At 35.4% G+C, this 26,305-nt stretch overlaps 2 protein-coding genes across 5 annotated transcripts in view; both read right to left on the bottom strand.

Annotated features, from left to right (window-relative positions):
* LOC308658009 (killer cell lectin-like receptor subfamily F member 1) overlaps window positions 1-19,293 on the bottom strand; it is a 36,902-nt gene extending 17,609 nt beyond the window's left edge. The window contains exon 1 of one of the 3 annotated variants that reach the window (XM_081310386.1): window positions 13,199-19,293. In XM_081310386.1, coding sequence (XP_081166512.1) covers window positions 13,199-13,238 — 40 coding nt within the window. In that variant the 5' untranslated portion in view covers window positions 13,239-19,293. The other 2 variants (XM_081310387.1, XM_081310388.1) reach the window with 2 other exon arrangements.
* The window catches only part of LOC308658008 (C-type lectin domain family 2 member E-like), a 33,910-nt gene continuing 12,944 nt past the window's right edge, over window positions 5,340-26,305 (bottom strand). Inside the window, exons 4-5 of one of the 2 annotated variants that reach the window (XM_081310384.1) lie at window positions 26,019-26,125; window positions 5,340-9,466 (exon numbers count right to left, since the gene is read on the bottom strand). In XM_081310384.1, the coding sequence (XP_081166510.1) occupies window positions 9,211-9,466; window positions 26,019-26,125 (363 nt within the window). In that variant the 3' untranslated portion in view covers window positions 5,340-9,210. Of the gene's footprint in view, window positions 9,467-22,786; window positions 24,543-26,018; window positions 26,126-26,305 lie in introns of those variants that run through there. The other variant, XM_081310385.1, reaches the window with a different exon arrangement.

Genomic DNA, 26,305 nt, shown 5'->3' with positions numbered 1-26,305 from the left:
AATGAGATATACAAATAGTTAATAAGCATAAAAAAAGACATTTAGGATTACACTTACAAATATGACCATCAAAAATATTGCAGTAATTCTCCCCTCTCTTGTATTCTGTCCTGAAAACTCTAACAGCCTCAGTTTATCTGGTCAACAGGATTCTACTTAACTCAGGGAGAAAGCCAGAATGGGCTACCCTTGTCTGGAGTCTCCCTTGCCACACAAAAGCCTGAACACATTATTAATTTGGTAAGCTGAAAGGAAAGCTTTACTTATTTCCCATTTCTCAGAGGTCATGATTATACAGTGGCTGATGGGCTGTGTTCCTGTGAACTGTTTCTCCATTTGCTGAGAAGTCTGAGCATTTTGAGATTTTTTTTCAGACAAAAGGTTAAATGCATTCGCTATTGCTTCATCTTGGCTTAATGTAGAAACCAAATCATAATTAAAACATCAGAAATATGGGGTAAAAATGGGAGTTCATAATCCACTTGAATCAAATGTATGAAATATGATATGTCAAGAGCTTTGTAATGTTTTGAACAACTAATAATAAAAAAAATTAAAAAAGAGAAAACATTATACGTTTGACTTTTGGGGGCTGGAATTTTAACTAATCACTAGGAATTACAACCACAGGTGTGAGTTAAAAGGAAAGCAGCTGATGGCTTTTCTAGGCATTGTAGAATCTGAGTTGGTCACCCTCTCTTTTACTATGGACTGTTTATACATATGCAAAATAGTTTTAAATGTTTAAAGGAAGTTCTTATATCCAGTGGAAGTAATTTCACAAACAGTATTACAATATAAATATCCTCATTCTCACAAAGATGAAAAAAAAAAGAAAACACTGTCAATGCAAATAAATCTAAAAGGACATTTAAAAAAAATCCAGTGCAAAGATATTTATAAATACTTTTTGAGGCCATAGCAGTGGGAAAGAAATATGTGTATATTTATAATGAAGAGAACCAATGACATAGAGCAGAAAGCAAACATAAGAATGAATAATCTGCTCTCATGACAATAAAAGTGGCTTGTACAATGTTGAGTTTATAGATGTGTGAGATAATCTACATATTATATATTCACATATATATGATACATTATACACTATACATATATAGTACATATATTACTGATATAAAATAGTCTCTAAAGAGAATCTATATATAATTATATATGCATATATAAATACATATGTAATATGTTTCTGTTACATATATATAATCTACATATAATTATATATGCAATTATATGTATAATACATATATATATATTCTATTTAGAGAATTTTTTAGCTCTGAAGCAGAAATCAATATTTTTTACTGGTAGTTTGTATGGAAAAAATAGTAGGATAGAAGCCTGAGTCAATTAATGACTCAGTGAACCAATGTAAATTTACTGAGAATCACTGAACTCATACTAGATATTAAAATATCTAAGGGAGGAAAAGCTTCAACTGTTCTTCATGATGGTTTACATACAATTTGAAGCCTGAGAAATTTATTATGCTATTATGTCAACACTTAGACCATATCCCATTCATTCATGTTTGAATTTATTTTTATTTTAATCAGATGAGGAGTAAGTTTGATGCCTTAAAATCATTTTATTCTTTTTTATTTGTACTTTTTAGTTATTTGTACTTTTTAGTTATACATGACAGTAGAATGTACTTGGGCAAATTATACATACATAGAGTATAATTGATTCACTTTAGGATCCCATTCTTGTGGTTGTACATTATGAGGAGTTACCCTGGTCCTATATCCAAATACAAGACTATCAAAGTTATGTCATTTTATTTTTTTATAAATATATCAAAATAATTAAATATATCCCATCAAAACATTATTAAAAAATTATGCTACCTATATTTTTCTCTAATGAATTACAATTTGCATCACTCATAGAGGTATAATTACAGTTTATTTAATCATTGACCTAAAGTGAGGTGCTGCGCCCCTCCCCTGACCCAGGAAACTGCAAGGCCTTCCTGAGGTGGACGGCGCAAGGCGACCGACCTCTGGGGGAGCGCAGCATATTTTTGGGAATTGAATGGTTTTTGTTTGGCTTTATTTTAATTGGAATATTACTCACCTCTCATTTGACCATTGAGTCTAGGGGAATTAACATTACTCTCCAGGTAAACATAACAATCCTGGAAAATAGGTCAGCTTGCAACAACTGCAGTAATGCAGCCGATTCTCATAAACAGTTAAGCTTTATAGCAAAACTACCTAAGGGAAAAACAGTTAAGAAAGTTTATGAAAACCTTGTTAAAATTAATCTAGATAAGCCTCAAGTAACTACTCCTGAAAGCCCAAAGACCCTTCCTGCTAAAGTAGGTCATAAGGAAAAGAATAATAAAAAATATAGGCCTATGCCAACAGTCATGGGGCCCTATGGGCCGGCCTACAAGATTGGAGGTAGGTTTTGGCGTCCCCCTCCTAGTCCCGGACCAGAGCCAACTCCCACCTTGACCCCTTGGTCCTGGACAGAAAAATATGATCCCAAAGTAGGGCTGATAGTAAATGTTAATTATAAATGGGTACGCTATAGAGATTTAAGTAACTGGGAACGAATCAGACATAGGAGGACCCCTTAATGCTTAAAAACTAGAGAGGAAAGTTAATCATTAGAAAACAAATAAGTAGATGGTAGTGGACTCAGGGACCGGCTAGCAGGGCTGAATGGTATGATTCTTTGCCATTAGAGTGATTTAAAATAATAGCTAAGTCTTTCAAATTAACCACTTGCTATAACCTCGCGCTGGAAGGAAGGAAGCAGTACTCAGAGAACTGAGGCCAATTTCTGTGAAAGCCAAAATTAGCATCTCTTGTTAACAATTTTCTCATCAGAGAAAAGCAGGGCTGAGCCACAGCTTTATAAGATTTGGTTGCTGCACCTGATCACATGTTGTAAAACTGTCCTTTGTTTTATTGTGCTAATGAAAACTCAATACAATTGAGAATAAACTATGAGTTTATAGGACTAAACATTTTTTTAAATGGTGCCTCTCAATTATGATGAAAATCTCTTAACATATAATTTTGAGTTGTTGACCCCACATGATTTAGAAGGTAGCATATGGCAATATATATTGAATAAAATGTTGAAATAGCTACGGTGTTTTAACCATAGAATTTGAATTTGTAAGGAGGTGATGAAATGAGCACAAATTTATAACTTTGAAACTGCAATCTACTATAAACATAAGCATTGTTCTGAAGTTGTCATCAGTTTTTGTTTTTTTTTATAAAATTTAGATTATTGGTCCTCAATCCTAAAGTTTCTAAACCAGTAGATTTGGGATATTATGTGGAATGTCTATTTTAAAAAGAATGTTCTGGATATTATGTGTGGATTAGATATAAAATTATAAGGCAAAATAATAAATCCTTAGAAAATTAAGAGAATATTTCCATAACTTTAGGTAAAAAGATTTCCTACACAAGACACTAAAAATAAAATTGTAAAATTGCCTTTTTTATATTAAGACTCTTTTATTAAAAATCATAAAACTATTAAAATCAACAAATTAGAAAATATATTTGCAACACTTAACAATATAAAATATACTAGCATCAAGTATTTAAAAAAAAAAAAACCAACAAACTATAGGAAGTAGTCGACTCACAAGCAAAATGAATAAAAACTTGAAAAGTCCTTCACAAAAAGAGAGTCCAAATGGCTACTGCACATTTTACAAGGTGATTGTCTTCATTCATAATTAGAAAAATATGAAAAATTTTACCAACCTATAATAGCATTAAATACTTTTGGCACAGTTTAACACATCCTGATACTACCAAATGTCAATGGAATTGTTGAAGCAATAGGAACAATGGGCCATCATAGTGGGATTAGACAATCATTTTCAAGGACAGTTTAATATTACCTAGTAAAGTAGGTAAGTTGAGAAGAATTCTCAAGAAATATGCAATTCTACTCTTAGGTCTTCCTCTTAGAAATGCTAGAGTATGACTGGTGATTATATTTACCAGGATACACACATAATAACATTATTGTAGTTGTCTCTTTTAAAGACCTGAACAATAGGAAACACCTGATTTGTCTATAAAAAGAAGAAGGCTAGAAAACTATTGGAGTAATTGAAACTAATGATATATCCAGCTACCTATGGTATGGTTGGATCTCATAAACAAAATAATCATGTGAAAGAAGAAAGCTACTGCATAGAACAGATAAATGTACAGACAGATCAATAGCCAGATATATAATAAATGCAACCATAATATTTAATGAATAAAGTTAAAAATAAATCATTTAAGAGCTAAGTGGTAGGTAAAGGGAGATCAGTAGAAGAAAAAGACCAAGTGGTCAAAGGTGGGCAGGAAGGAGGTAAATGCTGGAGAGTGATGTTGACCAAATTATGTTGTTAAACTTTATGAATATTTAAATATGTCACAATAATCCTGTCAATATGTAGAAGTATAATGCACCAATAAAAATATGGAAAAACATAAAATAAAATAAAAGAGTTAAGTGGCCAAGCTATAAAAAAAGCAAGATAAAAAAACTATGAAAATTAGAATAAAATTCAGAAGAGTGCTAAATAAAAGAGGAGGCAGAGAGTTAAGGAAAATGTATTAAGTTATGTTGAACTATTTTAGCAGTTCTTAAGTCTGATTTTATTTTCTCTTAATAAATTACCTTAATATGTAGAGGAACTCTTCATTGTGTAATTGGAACTGGAAAGAGGTTTTATATATAAACCAATGTAAAAGTAGGAGTTAATAATAATTATATTATTTAATGTACATGTGGGGAAGAGGAGTTAGTGTTCATCATAAAAATCTACAAAAAAATTAAAAACAAGTTTATTTTATGCTTAAAATTTAAGATACAATTTTTTTTAAATGCAGCAATTCTTAGAAGGAAAAAATGGTGAGATTTTTATGGGGGTTATTATTTTTCCACAAAATTTTTTAGCACAACTGTACCTTGATTTTTTTTTACTTAATTCATCCATCTATGAAACATGTTTCATTCTTTGATTCTTCTTTTGATTTTCTATTTTTGAACGGAACTACTGCTTTTAATGTATATTGCTTTCTTTTTTAAAAAAAATTTATTAACTTATTCTAATTTGTTATACATGACAGCAGAATGCATTTCAATTCATAGTACATCCTATAGAGCACAATTTTTCATATCTCTGGTTGTACACAGAGTCATACCATTCATGTCTTCATAAGTGTACTTAGCATAATGATGTCCATCTCACCATCTTTCCCCCTCCCTTCCCTTCCCTACCCTTTGCCCTATTTAAAGTTCCTCCCTTCCTTCCATGCTCCTCCCCATCCCCATTATGGATCAGCTTTAGCACAATATTTTTCATGAAAAAAGTTCAAAAATATTTACAGCTATATTCTGATCAGGAGGTTCTTATGATTTTTGCTTATGTTTACAATATTGCCAACACAGTCAAACTCTCAAAGAACAATCTTTTATTTTTCATTTTAATTTAAAAAAAGTCATTAGGACTAATCAAAAATAAAAAAATATAAACTATTAATTTGTTTTATCTGGGTAACTAATAACTACAAAATAGGTATTTGAATGTCAGGAAATAGTAATGGTATTCATGTTTTGATAGAATTAGATTTTCAACTTGAATCAAGTTAAATGCATTACATATCATTACAGGGCTGTGAGGCATCTAGCCAAAAACATTAGGCTAAACTTTAGGCAATGGGCTAGGACTGGAAAATACAAATGGGACTGTCATCAACTCATAGAAGAACCAGGTAAGCCAATCTCAAGGGCTGAGGTGCTACATATTTTAGAGACCAGAAAGTATAAAAGGTATCAGCAAAGAAACCTGAGAAGCAAACAATGAAAGAAAAATCCAGAAAGAAATATATTGGCTTGTAAAGAAAGAATTTCATCAGGTGCAGTGGTGCACACCTGTAATCCCAGGAGTTCATGAGACTGAGGCAGAAGGATCGTTGAGTTCAAAGCCAGCCTCAGCAAAAGGGAGGTGCTTAACAACTCAGTGAGACTCTGTCTCTAAATAAAATACAAAATAGGGCTGGGGATGTGGCTCAGTGGTTGAGTGCCCCTGAGTTCAATCCCTGGAACACAAGAAAGAAAAGAAAGAAAGAAAGAAAGAAAGAAAGAAAGAAAGAAAGAAAGAAAGAAAGAAAGAAAGAAAGAAAGAAAGAAAGAAAGAAAGAAAGAAAGAAAGGAGGGAGGGAGGGAGGGAGGGAGGGAGGGAGGGAGGGGAAAGAAAGAAAGAAAGAAGAAAGAAAGAAAGGAAAAAAAAGAAAGAATTTCAAAGAGGGACTAATCAAGAGTGTCAAATGCTGCTGATGCTTGAATAAGTGATCATTTATCTTTCTTTTTTCTTTTTTTTTAATATCTTGCTTTTATTACATCAGAAAGAAACTTTTTCCATAGTGGCTTAGTAAAATTAACTAGTTCAGTTCTCAGTAGGTTTAATGAAATCCAACTTAACTCCCCAGCCTGCTTGTTTGATAAAAACTTTGAGATTAAGTAACCAATTCAATCTGCAAGGCATGAACAAGATGCCAGAGTGATTATAAACCAACAAATTAGGATTGTTTTTCTTTTACTTTTGTTTTGTTTTGGTTTTTATTATTTTTTTAAAATATTTTTAGTTATAGATGGACATAATACCTTTATTTATTTATTTTCATGTTGTGCTGTGGATCGAACTCAGTGCCTCAGATGTGTTATGCGAGCATTCCATCACTGAGCCACAACCCCTGCCCAGGATTGCTTTTCTTAACAGTCCTGCCTTTAATGAATGTCTGTAAATATGTTTCAAAAATTCTAATGAAATGATAAAATGAAATTATTATGTAAGACCAGATGCTAATATTTAAAAAATTATTTTTCAAAACATTTATTCTCTTTATCTTTTAAAATATCTAGATTTGTGCTATTTGCCAGGACTCTCATCTGGTGTTCATTGCATATGTACACAATGATTTTACTTTGTCATTTTACTACAATAAGCACCAGAATTTGTGAAACTCCAAATAGTTTTCCATTTTTTATATGAATAAAAATTGACCCTTATTCTTTTCTTCATATCAACTGTGATATAATTATCATAACATAGTAATGTTCACACATTCTCCTTATGGAATTCACATTCTAAAGTTATAAAAATCAAATATTACATATTAATAATATTTTAAGAACTTTGAGATTTCCATTAATTATATAATAATTTGGTAATAAATAAAATATAAAATCGAACTTCCACACTAAATAATTCATCATTGAAAACAGAGTTAAACTAAATCCATTATTTTACATGTGTGGTTTTGCAAATCCTTATTTCACCATAAAATAATCTTTAACATAACTTATAAACATTTGTATGTAAAGATAGCAAATATCAGATGTATGCTTACTTAGCTATTAATGTACCTTACAAATATAATCTTTCTTTATCCTTTTGTTGAAGCCACCATTGTAGAACATGTAAGTGATCAATAAAGCAGCAAATGAAATCAACAAAAGGTGATTATTTCTTATTGAAGGAAAAGAAAATCAATTATACCCTATCATGAAGTTCTTAAGTAAGGTAATTATAAATTATAAATATATTCTTTAGGTATTAAAAGTCATAGCACAAATTCTTATATTTTAATACTAAGTGTGTGTGTGTGTGTGTGTGTGTGTGTGTGTGTGTGTGGTGGCTGGTTAGAAAGATAGAAATCCAACATTTAATAGCTACCCCATGCATCAGGGGATATTAATCTTGATCATCCATTCATAGATACTATATATTTCAAGGACAAGTAAGTTCATTTAATTTGGCAGCAATCTCTCCAGAATGGACTGCAGGCAGAAAACTATCACATCTATCCTGGGAATGTAAATAAGTTTGGATAAATGATGGTCAAACAGCTGGCTGCAGTGATTAGTATTACTGTTCATTATAAGAGGAGCTATTTTCTTGAATTTTGGGATGTCTATTAGTTTATTGACAGAACTAGGCAGCCCTTCCTCTGTACTGACAGGAGGCTTGGCAGTCACTAGGTGAATCACAAGGAGTCATATATGTTTAACTGAAAGAATGTGACCTTTTCACTACAATGAAAGAAGAGGTACAACTCAGATACACTAATGAGGAACTGAAAACTTTCAGTGTCCAGATTTAGCACAACTGACTGACTAGTGAGAAGAGGCAGTTTTCAGTTATCAGAGGAGTAGAGATGTCTGCAAGTTTCTGACAGATGTCATCATTTTTTTTTAAAGAGGTTGTGGAACAAAGTTAATTATTTTATATAGAAAAATAAAAAGTTTGCTTTGGGGAAGCAGCATGATAACTGTCAACCCCTACACACTATTTCACAGTATTAGGAACAGTGTTGACTCTCTTGGTGAATGCAGATGGTTCTTATTTATTTATTTATTTTTTCGGTCAGGAGGAGGAAGTTTCAAATCTTCAATCTAAGTTTTAATTTCTAAATTATTGATTGTGTCCACAAATTTGGCACAGATGGGGTTGTATCAGTGTCTCTAATCCATCTGGAGTATATTTCAGAAGATCAGCCACTGCATGGTCTAATAGTGTAACTGTCCATTGCACTGTGCTGCTGATGCTCCCTCCATTCCCAAGGTGAGATTTTTTGGTGTAAGGTGAGTAATTCCAGTTCTCTGTATGTGTGCTCTTGTAATTTCTCTTGAGGGTTTTTGCTTAGATTTGTAGTCATCTGTAAAATGGATGATTCTTTATATAAGAAGCAACTGGATTTTTATCAATCCAGTTGTCTGGCCTTTGAGGTACAAGTGACCTCCTTTCCCCTGGGACTCTGAGGTAGTCCTTCTTCACTGAAGCACAACTCTGACTCCTGGGTGATTTCAGCCTTTGGAAAAGCCTGAGAGCTAAACATAACTGTCTGTAGATGATAGCTACAGTTATTTATTTGGCTCATTTTATAGAAGACAAAAATGTAATTCAAGTAGTTGAGTAGCATCCCAGGGTCAAAAAGGTAATATGCAGAGAGCTGAGGATTCCCCCCAGGCAGCCTGTTCCCTCCACCATAATTCCCAGGCCTCTGTGTTGGATGCTCTTGGCAAAGTCACTTCCTTTCTGAGCAAAGTCAGAGGAGGCCTGCCAGTCTTAAGTGGAGCTTATATAATCAACCACCCCCATGACCCTTTCACAGATTATGGTGCCATTGTTTAGGCACCCACTTCAAGTAAACCTCAGGGGCCTATGACTTGCAGGTGTCTTGCCAGATATGACTGAAGAGAGTTGGATCCTTGATTTCTGTGAACTCTGAAAGTTGGGGACAAAATCTCTTCTAGCTTTTGGTGTCCTTTGTACAAATGAGACAAAGCACCCCTGGATGCCTCTGTGCATGTTGGGAGGGTACTTCTGTAAAATAAGGTTGAATTACAGAAGGTGTCCCTTCTCCTGGATGAAGTCAGCTCCACTTCAGTCCACCCAAGAGGCAGAACTCTGTTTTTTTTTTTTAAGAGAGAGAGAGAGAGAGAGAGAGAGAGAGAGAGAGAGAACCTTCTTAATATTTATCTTTTAGTTCTCGGCAGACACAACATCCCTATTTGTATGTGGTGCCAAGGATTGAACCCGGGCCGCATGCATGCCAGGCGAGCGCGCCACCGCCTGAGCCACATCCCCAGCCCCTCGGTGTTTTCTTAAAAATAGTTTTCTACTATTATAGGGCTAGATTTTTACCTGATCCATTTTTTTTTTCATCTTGAAAATTATCTTCTCCACTTCAACAGGACAATTTGGTTTAGAAGTAACAGTATTATCTTTACAGCTGACTGCAGATTAACCTTGCAGCTTGATGGATTTTAGGGTATTGTACACATAAAAATATTAAGTGCAGCAGAAGGTTACCTCAGATGGTAATAGATATGAGCCCCCTCTTCCCACGAGTAACATCCTTATCGTGCTTCTTTCTGTTCCATGACGAAAGTAGAGGTTTCTGCAAAACAGTCAACTGAAGAAACATTCAGTTTAAGCTGGAGGAAGTGGTGCACAGTTGTAGTTTTTTGGTTTTTTTTTCTCTCCAGTCCTCTATCTCCCCGCAGCACAAGCACAGTGAGCTGTGTGCCCTCGCACGTGTTTTGTCCTCCCCCATCCTTACCATCTCGGTGCACTGGCAGTTGGACCGTTAGGCCAGGACTAGAATAGAGAAAATGGTATCATCTCAGCCCAGTGCCTCCTCCTCACCTGCAAGTGGGGTTTCCCGAGTGTTGAGCTGTGAATTCTTTCCCCAACTCTGACCCATTTTCCTTCCTGGAGTACAGACGTCTTGCTACCTCCTCCCAACCTTCATGGGGAAGTGGGGATGAGGCTGGCTGCATGTCAGTGAGGGAGGCAGAGACCAGAGAGAGGTTGAGATAGGAGGCACTCTGATTCTTATTTTGACTAAATGGAGAACATTGGTGACTTTGACAGGAGTAATTTTGAGGAAGTGGTAGAAAGAAAAGAACACAGTTATCCAGGTGGGTTCAACAAAGAAAGGAAGGAATCTGGTGCCGTGGTGAACACCAGTAATCTCAGCAACTTTGGAGACTGAGGCAAGAGTTGGATGCCAGCCTCAGCGATTTAGCAAGATCCTGTATTAAAAAGGACCAGGAATATAGCTCAGTGGTAAAGTGGCTATCCTCCCCCCAAACACACACACACACACACACACACACACAATGAAAGGAGAGTAAATGTAAAGCAGAATATGATAGACAACTCTTTTGAAGATGTTTGCTGTAAAAGGAGCATAGAAATGCCTGATACTTGCAATCACTGAAGTGCAGTTATGATTAAAGCTTGTATATTTAACCCAGAGGAATCCTTAACTTTCCAAAACACTTCTTTAGGTTGATGTAGTTAGGATTTAAATTAGCCTGAAAACCTTGATTGTTTTATTCCCACCAGCTTTTAGATAAAAGGACACAAGATTAGTGAGGTTGGGTGGAATAACTCATGATAAAGAAAAATATGAGATGTGTGACACTGTAAAAAAGATAAGCCTAGCAGAGGACAACAACAGGTCAGGAGCCTCAAGATTTTCAAGTATGAACCAGGAGGTGGAGAGAACCCCGAAAGGTGGTGCAGAGGGCTGTAGAAACCCAACATTCTTCAGAGTTTCACTCAAGTCACACCATGCTGACTTTCTTCTCATTGTCTTATTTGCCTTTTTCCACTAGAGGTCTCTAGAGCTCAATTTTGTCCATCAGAGATAAAGCCTTATGAGAAGTCCAATAATGATTTTCGAAGAGATGAAATAAAACCTAAGAGCAGAACAATCTGTAAAGAAAAACTTGCAGATGCAATGATTACCTAGCATCCAAATGAATTGGTAAAGACTTGAATACGTGAAAAAAATGCCCATAATCTTCATTTACTAATTAGAAGAGGAATTTTCTTTGCAATTATATTCTAATGCTATTCCTTTCTGTGACATAAAAAAAAAGAACACATTTTAAAAAGGTATAGGGAGGCAGCTTGATATGACTCCAGCCGTAGTGGTTATAATCAGCATTTGTCCCTCCAATTGTCCCAGGCACATATCACAAGCCATACAAAGCAAACAAAGTCATTAAGAGTCCAGGAAGCATGGTGGTCTAGGCACTAATGCCGGAAATGTTTCTTAACTGACTTTTGAATTCGTTAATAACTTTTGAAAAAGGCCAGATACATCCTGGTTGGCCAGCTCACCTATGTTTGGCTCAGCTTATAAACTCCTCCCACTTGGCTTGAGGTGCAGAAATCTGCTTGTCTTATCCCATGCCCAGACATGCCTCCATCTGTAAATCCCCAATAAATTAGACTTTCAGCAGTTCCAGATCTGTCTGCTTCTTTCTTAAGTCATAAAGCACCTTCTGCCTGTGTCAACTGGTTCTTACTCCCCAGGACCACGTTTTTCCTAAAACAGAATGGTATTTTGAGTCATTCTGTGAGCAATTTATATGCTTGCTACTCTTTTGTTTTCTGGGAAATGGAACAGACAGTTTCCTCCAACCAACTGAATATTGACCACAGAATAATTTGAGAGGAAGTTCAGGGGGTAGAGGAAGTGGATGAGGGTTTTCTGAGTGTAGAGAAGTGAATTTCTGAGAAGTCTTATCACTCATAGTCTGGCTTTGAGTAGTTTTTTTTAAACATTTGGCGGTTTTTTAGTTGTAGATGGACACAATACCTTTATTTTATTTTTATGTGGTGCTGAGGATTGAACCCAGTGCTAGGTTCGATCCTCAGCACCACAAATGCTAGGCTCTTTCCTCTGAGCCACAACCCCAGCCCCCCTCTTTTTTTTTAATAATGAAAAATTTTAAAAGATGTGAGAAAAGTCTGGAAGTAGTTTTTCAGTCAGAAGGAAGTCAAGTAGTTTCCAAATTAATTCAGCTATGATTTGAATCTTAAATATTTCTAAAAGACCCAAGTGCTAAAAGCTTAGTCCTCTTCCTGTGGCATAATGGGGAAGTGAAGTGGTAGAAACATTAATATGTAGGCCCAATGGAAGAAAGTTAGATCATTGGAGGCACACCTCTGAAGGAGGTTGTGTGATTAGAATCTCATGCTCTCTCTTTTACTTCTTGGCTACCATGAGGTGAACAGCTTTGCTCCACCACAAGCACCCAGCCCCAACGTTTTGCCTCAACAGAAGCCCTAAAGCAAAGAAGCCAACCAACCATGGAAACCATGGATCAAAATAAACTTTTCCCCTCTGAAGGTGATTGTCTCAGGTATTTTGTTACAGTAATAGAAAGCTAATCCAACCTCCTTTTCCAAATAACCTTACCCCATATTCCTCTGACAAAAATTCTGTCTCCCTTTCTTATTGCTTTCTCTAGAACTATCTTCTTCATTCCTTTCTTTTGACAGGAAATTCTCAGGCTTTTTACTCCATAGATGTATTAAACAGAGTTATAATAAAGGTTAATTTCCTAGGTCTTCTAGGGTTCTATTAGCAGGAAGTTAAATGACTTTTACTTTAAAAAAAAAAACTGCCAAAAATTTGCTTTCAAAAAACTGTCAGAAAATCTGCTATTTAAAAGGAAAACAAAGTATCACTTTACTAGAAGATTTTTCTTGTTTGTTTTCTTTCTCAAGCAGGGAGTAACCTGCTTTTCACACAGGGCATATAGTTGTATCTTCTTGGTCCTATGACAAAATACTGACTGAAATTGGTTCTTAGCCATTCCTATAAGTAGTTCTTACCTTCACCCTGCGACATCTGTGAAGCAGGACTCAACACCATTCTGACTTCCCATAACAAATAGATTCATTCCAGAGCATTAGTAGCACATGTACTCACACACATGCCACACAACGGTATCTGGAGAAGTTTGAAGGGGAAGCTCACAGTGCACAGAATGCATCATTTCTCTAAAAATATCTTCCATGAGGCATTCTGTGTTTCTTCACTACAAAGCAACAACTGTTTCCTTAATTTCCCCTCCACCCTCTAGAACTCAGCCTTAGAGATTCCTCTTTCCCCATTTCTGTATCTTCCCCCAGTTTTTCAATCTCTCCCCATTTTCACAAAGAAAAAACTTAGCTCTTTTGAAGCTTTTATTTTTATTCATAAAGAATCCTCCCACATCTCAAGCATGAAAGTCTTCAGATAATATTACAAAGATACTGTGTTACCTTGCTTGAGGGCAATGGATATTATGAATAGGAACCATTGTTCTGAATCAAGCAAGCTATTTATTTTCTCTTTTGATTTTCATAATTTTTAGTTCAAAAGTTTAAGATGTTTATTTAAATGGCAAGTCATATATTTACTGAAGTGATTTCTCTGGCATTTTTCAGAAATTTTTTTGTTTTCTCTATGACTATTTCTCTTGGCCTATTTTCAGAGATTAAAATGTACCGCAGTTCAAGGTAAACACTGTTTAGATTGAACTTTCTCCTTCATCAGTAAAGACTTGGATCTGAATAAACAGAGCTCACATTCTTTACAGTTGTGAGCATTTCTCAAAAATTGACCTTTAATAAAGTATTTCTACCCATACAATCCAAAGCTGGAAATACCCTAGAACTGGCAGGAAGAGAATACTCACAAGGGACTTCCTCAAACCATACTGATATGGGATTCCTGGGGATTCCAAAGGAGAAAGCACTGAACTCCAGGGTGAAAAGCCAGGGTACTTATTAGGGGAACTTAAAGGGTACTGCAGCATGTACTTGTAATGGATGGCAAGAGAAAACTGATCTTCTGCCTGGCTATACTATAAAGAATTTGAGCTCTGACCAGAACCAGTGCCTTTCAGTATTTTGGATAACAACTTAAAGATCTTATCAGTGCCTGGGATGTCCAAGGCCCTGGCTTGGGCTCAAGGTTAACAGAAAAAGGAGAGGAAACAAAAGTGAAAATATAAGGAAATGAACAATAATTCAGTCTAAATATAAAATTCATTACATGTGTCATCTACTTAATATTAATACTTATTCTTTAATTATTATCTGCTGGGGTTATCAGCACCCTGGTAGAGCAGATTCCTGCTTAGAGATGTGAACTGGCTTGGAAAATAAAAAGTCTGAAAATAATCAATAAGGAACAGAAGACAACAGAGAGAAAATAGTTTTAAAAGAGAGGTGCCTGGTGGGTCTTCCAGCCCTGATAGGAACTGGAACTGAACAAGGGAAAAATCCCAAATCCTTTATTTAAGGGGACATACATCAAAAGTTTCAGTGTGCCAGGGTTCTTGAGGAAAACAGAATTAGAATGGGGAAAACAAGTTGTTTGGGGCTTGGCAGGTTACGCCCATCTGCAGTTGAACTTAGGACTGTGAGCTAAGGCAGGGTGCCAGCATGATCTCAGCTTTCAGGAACTGGGGGATTTCAGCCAGCATTTCCCAGAAAAGTAGCCTCCCTGACTAATGATGTCTCAAACAAACCCATAATTTATACATGGTTTCCAGTAATTCTATCCTTTCATAGTCAAGGAAACTGGATTCTCAATGTTGCATAGCAAGTAAAACTAGCTTTCATTACTGGCCCATGAAACTACAGGGCCTAGGGGAAAGAGTGAAGAAATGCTGCCCACAATTGCCTAATTGTGTTGCTGTTGTTCATAGTCTCTGGTATTTTCCTAAGCAGTCAAAGGGCTTTGCTTAGCAGGACACAAAGCGAATGAGCTATAGGAACAAAGCAGAGTAAGTAAAAAAACCCAAGTTAGGTCTGTAAGCATGGTGCTCATTAAGCTACATCCAATGCCTCATTTGGCTGTGGTTGCTCCATTCAGTGGTCTTCTATGTTTGATAAGCTCATAGGCCTGTTTTTTCTGATATGGGGTGCTTCTGAATAATTTGATAAGTTCATGGGTGGCCATTTTTATTAGCGTTATTATCAGTTTGTGCCTTATGGATGTGCTATTCAGATGGTAGTTGTCTACCTGTACAAACAAGGTATAGAGCCATTGTACCTCAGTAACTCATGGCAAACTTCTGCTTTATAAAATGGAGTAGCTCAGGGCTAGGCACAGCCTGAGGCCTACTGTTATCATACAGATATCTGGAGTAACTCAGAGCAGGGAACAGACTGCTATCTACATCCTGTCACACATCCTGTAACAGAAACTTCAGGAAACCAGCTGGCAAAGCAAAACTGCAGAGTCCAGATATCACAAAACAGACTGTGGGAGCATTTTAGCCCTCAGGTGGAACAACCTAATGACTGGCATAGTTCTATACCCAACCCCTTGACCTTAGAAACTATAAAGTGCTGGAACAAGAAGACAGTGTGCAGTTTCAAGCTCTATCAAGCATCATGCAAGACTAAGTTCTGGCTAGCAGGTTTTTTGAGACCACGGACATGTTTGAAACAAAAGTTAATATTCACCTGAGTCACATAATGTTAAGTTCTTTGAACAAAGATCATAAAATGGAGATGGTCTATTTTGCTCAAGATTCTTATCAAGGATTGATTATATATATCTATACATATATATATATATATATATATATATATATAGTGATTATATGTATAAATATTATATGTTTACATATATGAAGATTTTATTGAACTGGGATATAGCTCAGAGGTACAGTACTTGCTTAACATGTGCGAGGCTCCAGGTTCAATCCCCAGCACTGTGAAATAATAATAATAATAATAATAATAATAATAGCTGAGCATGATGGTGCATGCCTCAAATCTCAGCAATTCAGGATGCCAAGGAAGAAAACCACAAGTTTGAGGCCAGCCTCAACAACTTTGCAAGACCCTGTCTCAAAATTAAAAAAAAAAAAAAGCTCAGTGGTAAAGTGTCCTGGGTTCAATCCCCAATAAGTCTCACAGTCTCACCTTGAACTTGTGATTCTTCTGCATCAACCTTCAGAGTGGCTGTGATTGCAGGTGTGCACCACCAACCCTGGCTGCTGTTCTGTATCCTGCCTGGATTGATGGACACAGGAATCTACAGATTTGATAGGATCATATACAACTAAATACACAAGCACGCTCAAATGAGTATAGGTAAATGGGTGAAATCTGAATAATGTTGGTGTGTTGTATTAATGTCAGTTTTCTGTTTATGTTTTTGATATTGCACTATATTGTGGCCAATGTTTCCACTGGGGGAAATCGGTGGGAAAGTATATGGGATTTCTCTGTATTAGTCAAGCACCACATAACAGTGTTTTGGTCAATGATGGACAGCATCTATGAAGTAGTCCCATGGGATCACATCACATAGTGATGTCGTGGCCATCTCTATATAAATACACTCTATGATATTTGTAAAATGATGAAATAACCTAGCACCACATTTCTTAGAATGTATCTCCAACCTTAAGTGATACATGACTGTGTTTTTTGCAAATGCAAAATTCTATATTATCTCAAAAAAATATTAATTCTGAACATATTAACAGGGAGCAGATTTCAGGTTCCTACCCAGTTTGGCAGTGGAATTGGGAGAAAGGTTGCATGGCTCTAAGGGGATTTTTATAGCTCAAGTCCTTCTGTGGCATTCTCACTAAGAATTGATACTGTATATCAATTTATTTTAAAAACAAAACCCAACAACAACGAAAAAGAAAGGCTGAAACATGGAGAATAGCTAGAAAACATGTCCATGACTCTTCTGTGCCTTCATTGTGACACAGTCACTTAGTAACTTTTATTAATTTTTTATTGGTTCTTTTTAGTTATATAAGACAGTAGAATCCACTTTGACATAATTGTAAAAGCATGAAGTACATCTAGTTCTATTTCAGACTCCAATACCTTGAGCCATCTGTTCTGTGTTTATTCATGCAACAGTTGTGTTATGGAAATAAAACCAAATATAAGCCTCTAGATTAGATAAGAAAGCCTGCACATACTGTAATTGGGTGCTTTAGAAATGAAAAGACTGAACTTTTTTTTTTAGTTGTTGATGGACCTTTATTTATTCACTTATTTTATGTACGTGCCATGCTGAGAATCAAACCCATTGCCTCACACATGCTAGGCAAGCACTCTACCACTGAGCCACCATCCCAGCCCCAAACATGTTTTTTGCTTTCCAATTTCCTGGTATTTTGTTTTTATGCTTCCCAGTTTCTTTATGCTCAGAATAGAAAATGAAACTGTTCTCAAAATCTGGACGGACACCAACAACAGTGAGAAAGCAGAATTATACACAATTCTCCGGCTAGCACAGCCTAACTAAATCCCAGGTGTATATTTCCTGCCTTTTGTCCCAGTATTCCATATCATCTCATAAAATCTGTTGACTCCCCCGAATATCCTAGGGATGGTGATTTGAGACAGACAAGTCTCTTCTATCTTCCTTCTATCTTCCTTTGTTTTATTCCACCAGCTGGTCTCCTGAGTTTTGTTTGAACATCAAATAATACAAAGGTCAATTCTGGTAATAATACTAGATGACAAACATTGCCTAAGTCCTCTTCATATTTGTTTTGCAAAATTTAAGTGTAGGTATAGAAATTGAACAATTTTTTTTTTTTTTTTGCTAAGAGTTTCTGTCCAAAGGTTATCAGAAACAATCCTACTTTCAGTATTTTAACCCAGAGTGACCATGATGGTTAAATTTTGACCCTTGAAATCTATATATCTGTAACAGATACCATTCTCTTGAAAGATGATACGAGTAACAAGAATGTTGGTTATAAACATATCCTATTTTGATATTGAAGGTTTCCTTTGTATCACATATTGATCTAAATACTTTATTTCTGTGAAATTATTTAATCCGATTAGTACCTTAATATAGTAAATTATTAATACAGAATGAATTATTCTATTATCTTTACACTATGCAGTTAAATATAAATTCTATGTGTCCTGTAAAATAATGGATAACTTTTTACAACCCAGGTCATAAAAAGCAATCTGTTGGGAAAGTACACTGAAATCATCCCCTGATGGCCTCAGAGGGTAGAGTCAACCAATTACACAACTGATTCAGAATGAGGGGAGAAGTCATTGGCAAGGGTAAAGTCTATTGAAAAGTTTTTTGTTTGTTTGTACTGAGGATCAAAATTAGGGGCCCTCAACCTCTGAGCCACATCCCCAGCCCTGTTTTGTATTTTATTTGAGACATGGTCTCACTGAGTTGCTTAGTTCCTCTCTATTGCTGAGGCTGGCTTTAAACTCCAGATCCTCCTGCCTCAGCCTCCTGAGCTGCTGGGATCACAGGCACATGCTGCAGAAGTTATTTTATGTATGCTTCATATTTAGTGATTTCTGCAAGTCTTAAAATAAGTTCTTTCCAAATATATTGAGAATTTAAAATACAGAATAAACAATGGACTACTGAGGTTTCAAAAGTAGTTCCTCAGATATTAGACAATGGTTTTACAACATATAAAAGAGACAGAAAATGACAAAAAGTTTTTCTTTTAAATATTGTATTAAGTAGGAGGCACCAGCCTACATACTTTTTGTATAATAACTTATTTATCCTCACAAGTTCATGAAGTAGATTTATCCTATCCATTTAACAGATTAGGAATTTAGGAATAAGACTTGAAGTAATTTTCTCACAGTTCTTCAGTTCACACTGGCAGATTTAGAATTTAAGCTCAGATAGCCTGGTGGTGATATGTGTATGAACTTAACCACTGCATTAAAAGCCCTTTATAACTTTTGGAAGGAAATGTCTCTCTTGGAAACTTTAGCATGGAAATCAATGGGGATAGATACTGGAAAATAAAGCCAAGATGTTTAGTATTTCATTCAAAAGAATTAAATGATGTGGAAATTTTTCAGTTAACAATTATTTATAGAACACTTACTTTGTACAAGTTACTGGGCTAAGAACTGAGAACATGGGAGATTTTTTTTCCATTAAGAAGTGTCCAACACACCCATAGCGCAAGAGTTAACAACCAGAATCAACAAATGGGACTTACTCAAACTAAAAAGTTTTCTCTCAACAAAAGAAACAATAAGAGAGATAAACAGGGAGCCTACATCCTGGGAACAAATCTTTACCCCACACACTTCAGATAGAGCCCTAATATCCGGAGTATACAAAGAACTCAAAAAATTAGATAATAAGATAACAAATAACCCAATCAACAAATGGGCCAAGGACCTGAACAGACACTTCTCAGAGGAGGACATACAATCAATCAATAAGTACATGAAAAAATGCTCAACATCGCTAGCAGTCAGAGAAATGCAAATCAAAACCACCCTAAGATACCATCTCACTCCAGTAAGATTGGCAGCCATTAAGAAGTCCAACAACAACAAGTGCTGGCGAGGATGCGGGGAAATGGGTACACTTGTTCATTGTTGGTGGGACTGCAAAATGGTGCAGCCAATTTGGAAAGCAGTATGGAGATTTCTTGGAAAGCTGGGAATGGAACCACCATTTGACCCAGCTATTCCCCTTCTCGGTCTATTCCCTAAAGACCTAACAAGAGCATGCTACAGGGACACTGCTATATCGATGTTCATAGCAGCACAATTCACAATAGCAAGATTGTGGAACCAACCTAGAAGCCCTTCAATAGATGAATGGATTAAAAAAATGTGGCATTTACACACAATGGAGTATTACTCTGCAATAAGAAATGACAAAATCATAGAATTTGGAGGGAAATGGATGGCATTAGAGCAGATTATGCTAAGTGAAGCTAGCCAATCCTTAAAAAACAAATGTCAAATGTCTTCTTTGATATAAGGGGAGTAACCAAGGACAGGGTAGAGACGAAGAGCTGGAGAAGAAGAATAACATTAAACAGGGATGATAGGCGGGAGGGAAAGTGAGAGTTAAGGGAAATTGCATGGAATTGGAAGGTGAGCCTCAGGGTTATACACAAATACATATAAGAGGAAAGGAGGAGTAGGAGAAAAATTATATAAGTGGAAGAAACGATTTATAGTAGAGGGGATGGAGAGAGAGAAGGGGAGGGGAGGGGAGAGGAGAGGGGACAGTGGAGAATAGGATAGACAGCAGAATACATCAGTCACTAGAAAGGCAATTTGTAAATCAATGGAAATGTAACTGATGTGACACAGCAATCTGTATACGGGGTAAAAATGGGAGTTCATAACCCACTTGAATCAATCTGTGAAATATGGTATATTAAGAACTATGTAATGTTTTGAACAACCAACAATAAAATAATAAAAAAAAAAGAAGTGTCCAACAAATGTATTTTAGGACATGTTTATGTTTTTAGTAATATAATCTCACTTTTAATAATGTATTTTAACTAATTTTTTAAATTTTATGAAAAGTAACACATATTGGTATGCTAAAATTATTGCCCAAATTACCATATACACACTTGCTTATTCATTATAACAACTCTCAGTAAAGTGAAACACAATTAGAGATGTCCAAAGTTCCAAAGCTTCATAAGTAATAGAGGTAGCATTCAAACCCAAGCAGTCGAAATCCACATTCTTTACTCTGTACTCAATCTGTGCTCCAAGCTAAACTCTATAATCACTAGTGTGGAATTTGGCAACTTAGTGACTAAGAGAGTTTAACAAAGGATGAGCATAATTGTGTTAAAAGTGAGAAAGGACATAAATGGAATTCTCTATGAGGGCTTTCAGAAGATAGACACAGAGAGAGAGAATACTTCTTAACTCCATCTGTGAGGTTAACATTACCCTAATAGTAAAGCCAGATAAAGGCATTACAAGAAAAGAAAACTACAAACCAGTATGTCTCATGACATATAGATACAAAACCTCAATGACAAATTAGCAAAGTAAGTGTGTGGAAAGAATTATACACCACAGTCAAGTGGGATTTACCTTAGTAATACAAGGCTGGTTTAACATTCAAAAACCAGTTTATGGAACCTATGATATCAGTTGAGTAAAAACAAAATTACTTAATCATACCAATGCAAAGCATTTGACAAAACCCAACACCATGATTAAATAAAAGAAGGTCAGGAAACTAAAAATAGAGAGACTTTCTCACTTTGACCAAGAATATGTAAAAAAACAAAAGAAATAAAAACCTATAGCTAACATTATACTTAATAGTGAAAAGCTTGAAACTATCCCCCCAATCTCAGGAACTCTTAAATGTTTCTGGGCATTTGGGGGAGATTTTGTATCACTGTTGTACTTCCCTTGACACAAAGCAGAAGTCTGTGAAGTACATTCCATGCCATAGAAGATGTTTTTAAGAAATATCTTAACATGCATGTTTTTAAGAAAATGTGCCACAAACTATTAAGACTACATATGATGTTTTAAAAATATGACAAAAAGCTGTATTCAAATAGATTAATTCATTTACTAGACATTTATGGAGCCCTTATCATCTACCAGGGACTACACAAAGCACTAAGAACATAATGAAGGAAAAGGCAGTGGCTCTTCCTGCATGTAGCTGCATTCTGATTGGGAAATGAGAAAATTGATTAAGAGAAACAATATAAAAAAAGATTTAGATTGGAGAAGTAGCACAGGGATGGGAAAAAAAGATTTAGATTGGAGAAGTAACATAGAGGTCATAAAGCACATGGGTAGAAACTGTTGGTTAAACAAAGAACAAGGAAGAGCAGAACAAAACTACTTCTCTATATTTGCAATTCTGTTTTCCACAACTAAAGTTGATCCCTAAGTCTTTGGAACCATAGTGACTAATGGGGCTTTAAAGCAACGATTTTGGGGTAGCCATGACCTGATTACTTTAAGAATTATAAAAACATCAATAGAAAATAGACATGATAGTTCAGTGGAGTTTCTGGCTTAACAAGTTGCCTCTTCTGAGACCCTTCCAGAAGGTGGGGTTCTATACATGAGCAGAAAATTAACTAGAGATAGAATTTCTTTGGTTATTTTTTTTTTGTGTGTCAAATTTAGAAGATTATGAAGGGAATGACTGAGAGAAGAAGATGGGGAAAAAAAACAGTGGCATTATATGGACTTGATTATAATTACAAATTTAAATTGTATACTAAGTGCAAAATAGGAACCTTTGAAAAGTTTTATGCAGAGAATGACCTGATTATATGTTGGATTAGAATATTAGTTCAGTTGCAATGTAAAGAATAAATCAGAATGGATTTAATGTGGGAAAATGGGTGAGTCCCAAAGTACCTGAGACTGCGTCTGTAATATGCTGTAAAGCATTTACTTGTGCAGGCTAGTTCCTGTAAAGAAGAATTTCCCACATGTGCTTTGAATGATTAATTCAACTAGTGGTGAATTCCCGGAACTAATAAAATTTTATTTGAATAGCACACGGACTTCTTGTTGCTTATAGCAGGATCATTTTGAAGGTTGAACTTTTGGTGTTAGTTTTACTTTTATTTCCACTGAGCAATAATGAAAGAACAGTTTTATCAAAAAGTTAACATAAGTCAGGTATACAGATTAGCAAGAAAGTTCCATGCACAATTTTATTTGAGTCTTACAACTCACCAGTGGCGCTGAAATTAATATATTGAGTTTTCATATGAAGAAACTCTGGTAGAGGGCTACACAACTTATCAAGATCATAGGTGGCAAATAATGTTTAGAAACTAGTTTTAAAAAGAATACTAGGTCAGTAAGTGTCATAATTTTACTCAAATTTCATTTGTGAGTTAGTCCCACACTGTTTATCAATATAAAATCTGCTTATCTTTTCTTTCTTCTTTTTTTTTTTTTTTGGAAATTAACTTTATTTTTGTGAGAAAAATACCTGAAACTAAGCCAATAAGACAGAATCTCATAGTCATGAAGACACTGCTTCATTCCACATGTATGTTTTGAACACATCTGTATTTACATGCTGTGCTAGTCTCTGGGGATAGAGAAGTACATTATGCATTAGATTATGAAACCTGAAATAAAATAAATTGTAAACCAATTAAGCCAATAAATCTTTATTAGAGCTACAGTGAAAGAATTACATGAATATAGCATATTTGGTTGATTTAATTCCCTAGACCTTCCCCACACCCTCCCCTCACCCCCCTCAATCCTCTTCCTTTATTTGTCTCCTTCTATTTTTATGAGATCCCGTTTTTCTTTAACTCTTTTTTTCCCCTTTAGCTTCTATCTAGAGAAATTTAAATTTAAAAATAATTATAAGGAGAAATCAACATATCAATAAAGTAGGAAAGATGGAAGGGATGAATTGTAACTTGTTATTTCGTCCTTTTTGGGACTCATCAGTACAGTGTAGCATATTTTGTTTTCAAAACTGAATAATAAATAAACCATTTTGAAATTAGGTATCCAGTGAATGAAGAGCTCAAGTAATTGTCTGTCTTTTGATTTTAAATTCAACCAAGATTTTCAATTCAAGGGTAAAATAAAATGACATTTGTTTATAAATATAGTATAGCATTTATTTATTATGCCAATATGAACATTGAAAATTAAAGTGTAAAAAACACTTTGTCTCTGCTTGCAATATTTTAGAATATATAATAAATATTAATTTTAGTACTTATTAAATTTTCATTTAGGGCTGGGGATATAGCTCAGTTAGAGTGCTTGCCTTACATGCACAAGGCCCTGGGTTCAATCCCCAATCCACATACAAAAAATAATAATTATAATAATGATTTATTATTAAAAAAATTTTAATGGATTTAAGAAAAGGCTAAAGGTCTCAAGCCAATTATAATTTTTTCATTGACTATTAAATAATTTGCATAATTTCAGTTGTCTACCCATTTTTATTGTCACATGCATTCAAAGCAAGTAGTGACTATATAAGAAAAGTTTAATATCAGTTCATAGAAGTAGAGTTCACTGATATTGATTATATTCCAGGTTCAAAATATAAGTTATGAACTCATACCAAAACACCTATCTAATTTAGAATCATACCCTTCCAAATCCCTGTAATATGACAGGGCAAGTATAATTTGCCACTTTGTTGTTGACAATAAATTTGCGAATACATGTTCCTAGTGCTAAGTGAAAACAAAAATGGAGCAGCAACTGTATATAACAAGTTACAAAACATTCCTCCATCCTGCTTTATTTTAAAGAACTTGACATGATTTGGCACTTGTGGAAATAGCTGTTTGGCTTGCTACAAATCCACTTCCTATCTGTGTACTGCCTGGCACTGCTGATTCCATTATCATTCAGGTAGGCACACTCGCCATCTCCTCTGATGGAAAACCTAAAACCAGACACAAAAATATTAAATATTCATAGGTTGGACATCGACATTTGCTTCTCTACTGTAGTAGAGAAGCATCAACCCTCCACGTTTTTGAATGTGAACAAGAGAAATGTGTCAGTCATTGGTAGTTTACATTATTTCTGCATTTAGTTTCCTTTACATTCTCAGGGTCTTTGCTTGAGTAACACAAGTTTGTCATTTATCTATTATCAAACCCACTTATGTTATTGATTAGGTATTTAACTGATGCTTGCTGCTGTCTCCAAACTTTTGTCACTGGTGGACTTCCCTGAAGTTTATTTTTTTTGTCTTTTCTCCAATTGTTTCATAAATGGATGAAATTTTTAAAAAATAACTTAGTACTAAATTCCTAAGAGAATTTAATTTTTTTGATGAAAGTGATTGTGCCCCTATATTTTACCCATTCCAATGTAATGATTACTTTCAAAACACCACCATTGAAATTTTCATAGTTCAAACAACAAATTAAAGGAGGTAGGACTTCTTATTGTTTCAGAGGTTTCAGTCCATGGTCAGCTAGGTCTGTTGCTTTGGGCCTGATGTGAGGAAGAGCATCATGGTAGAAGGGCATGGCAGAGGTAAATTGCTCAGCTCATGACACTCAGGGAGCAGAGGCAGGCATAGAGGAAGGGGCCAAGAACTAGGTAGAGTCCCCAAGGGCACACCCCCAAGTGTGTGCCATATATACAACTTTGGGAAAGTTGCAGCCTAGGCCTGTCATTCCAGCACAGTGCTTTTAATGCACACTTTTAATATACAACACATGCCATTGTGGATGACAAATTATCTGATTACTGTATTTCTGATTAGAAGGAGAACAGTGTATCCAATGTTTCAGGTTAGTATGTCAATGTATCTACTTCCTCTAGCCATGCCCTACCTGCCTACAGTTACCAAGTATCCATTAACATTATTAATCCATCAAGTGGATTTATGCACTGATTTCCTTCTGATAATAAAACATCATAAGATATTCCCCATGTTTCTCTGGAAACTTTGCTCTTATGAATGGATGCAGCAGTGCAAAGAGTGGACATGAGAGTCTTACAGATATCAGTCCTTCGACACTGGCTTCCTAGGATATTACAGCCCTCTCTGTTTATCAGCAAAGTTCTAAATCAGTGCGTGAGAAAGCAAGAACTATGTGGGATGCTGTCATCCTGCTAAAGATGTCAAGTGAAATCACAGTTAGGGATGTTCTTTCCAAAGTACAGGTACTCAATGGAAGAGCATAAAAATATTAACATTTTTAGGGAGTGTGGAATTCAATGGGGATTGAATCTAGGGCCTTGAGCATACTCAGCACACTGTCTACTGCTGAGTCCAGGATTCAAATTTCTTATCTGTTAGTACAATTCACTTTCCTTGTGAATACCTTTCTCACCCCATTCACAAGTTATACACATAACCACACATGAATTCAATGGAAGAAAAAGAAATCTGAAAACTTACAAAGCTTTATATTCAGTGTTGTCTGTCCACCTCCAAATGTGATGTGATGATTCTCTGTTAAGGCCAATCCAATGATCTGAAAGCCCTTTATATCTTTTCAGAAAATTCTGTTATAAAACACAGAAAGTGAAAACATGTTTCTGTTTTTCAGAAAGATCTTGATTTTATCTTCTCTTGAGACTTCTATTTTAGAGGTGGCAGCATGATATAATTGAGAAACATAGACTTCCAAGTTAGACCAGTCCTCAATTCTCAGTTAAGTCATCTAATATCTGTGATCCTATATT

Source organism: Spermophilus citellus (assembly GCF_964194105.1).
Source record: "Spermophilus citellus genome assembly, chromosome: 10".
Taxonomy (NCBI): domain Eukaryota; kingdom Metazoa; phylum Chordata; class Mammalia; order Rodentia; family Sciuridae; genus Spermophilus; species Spermophilus citellus.
The sequence above is the reverse complement of the archived record's forward strand: the minus strand, read 5'-3'. Positions and strand labels throughout refer to the sequence as shown.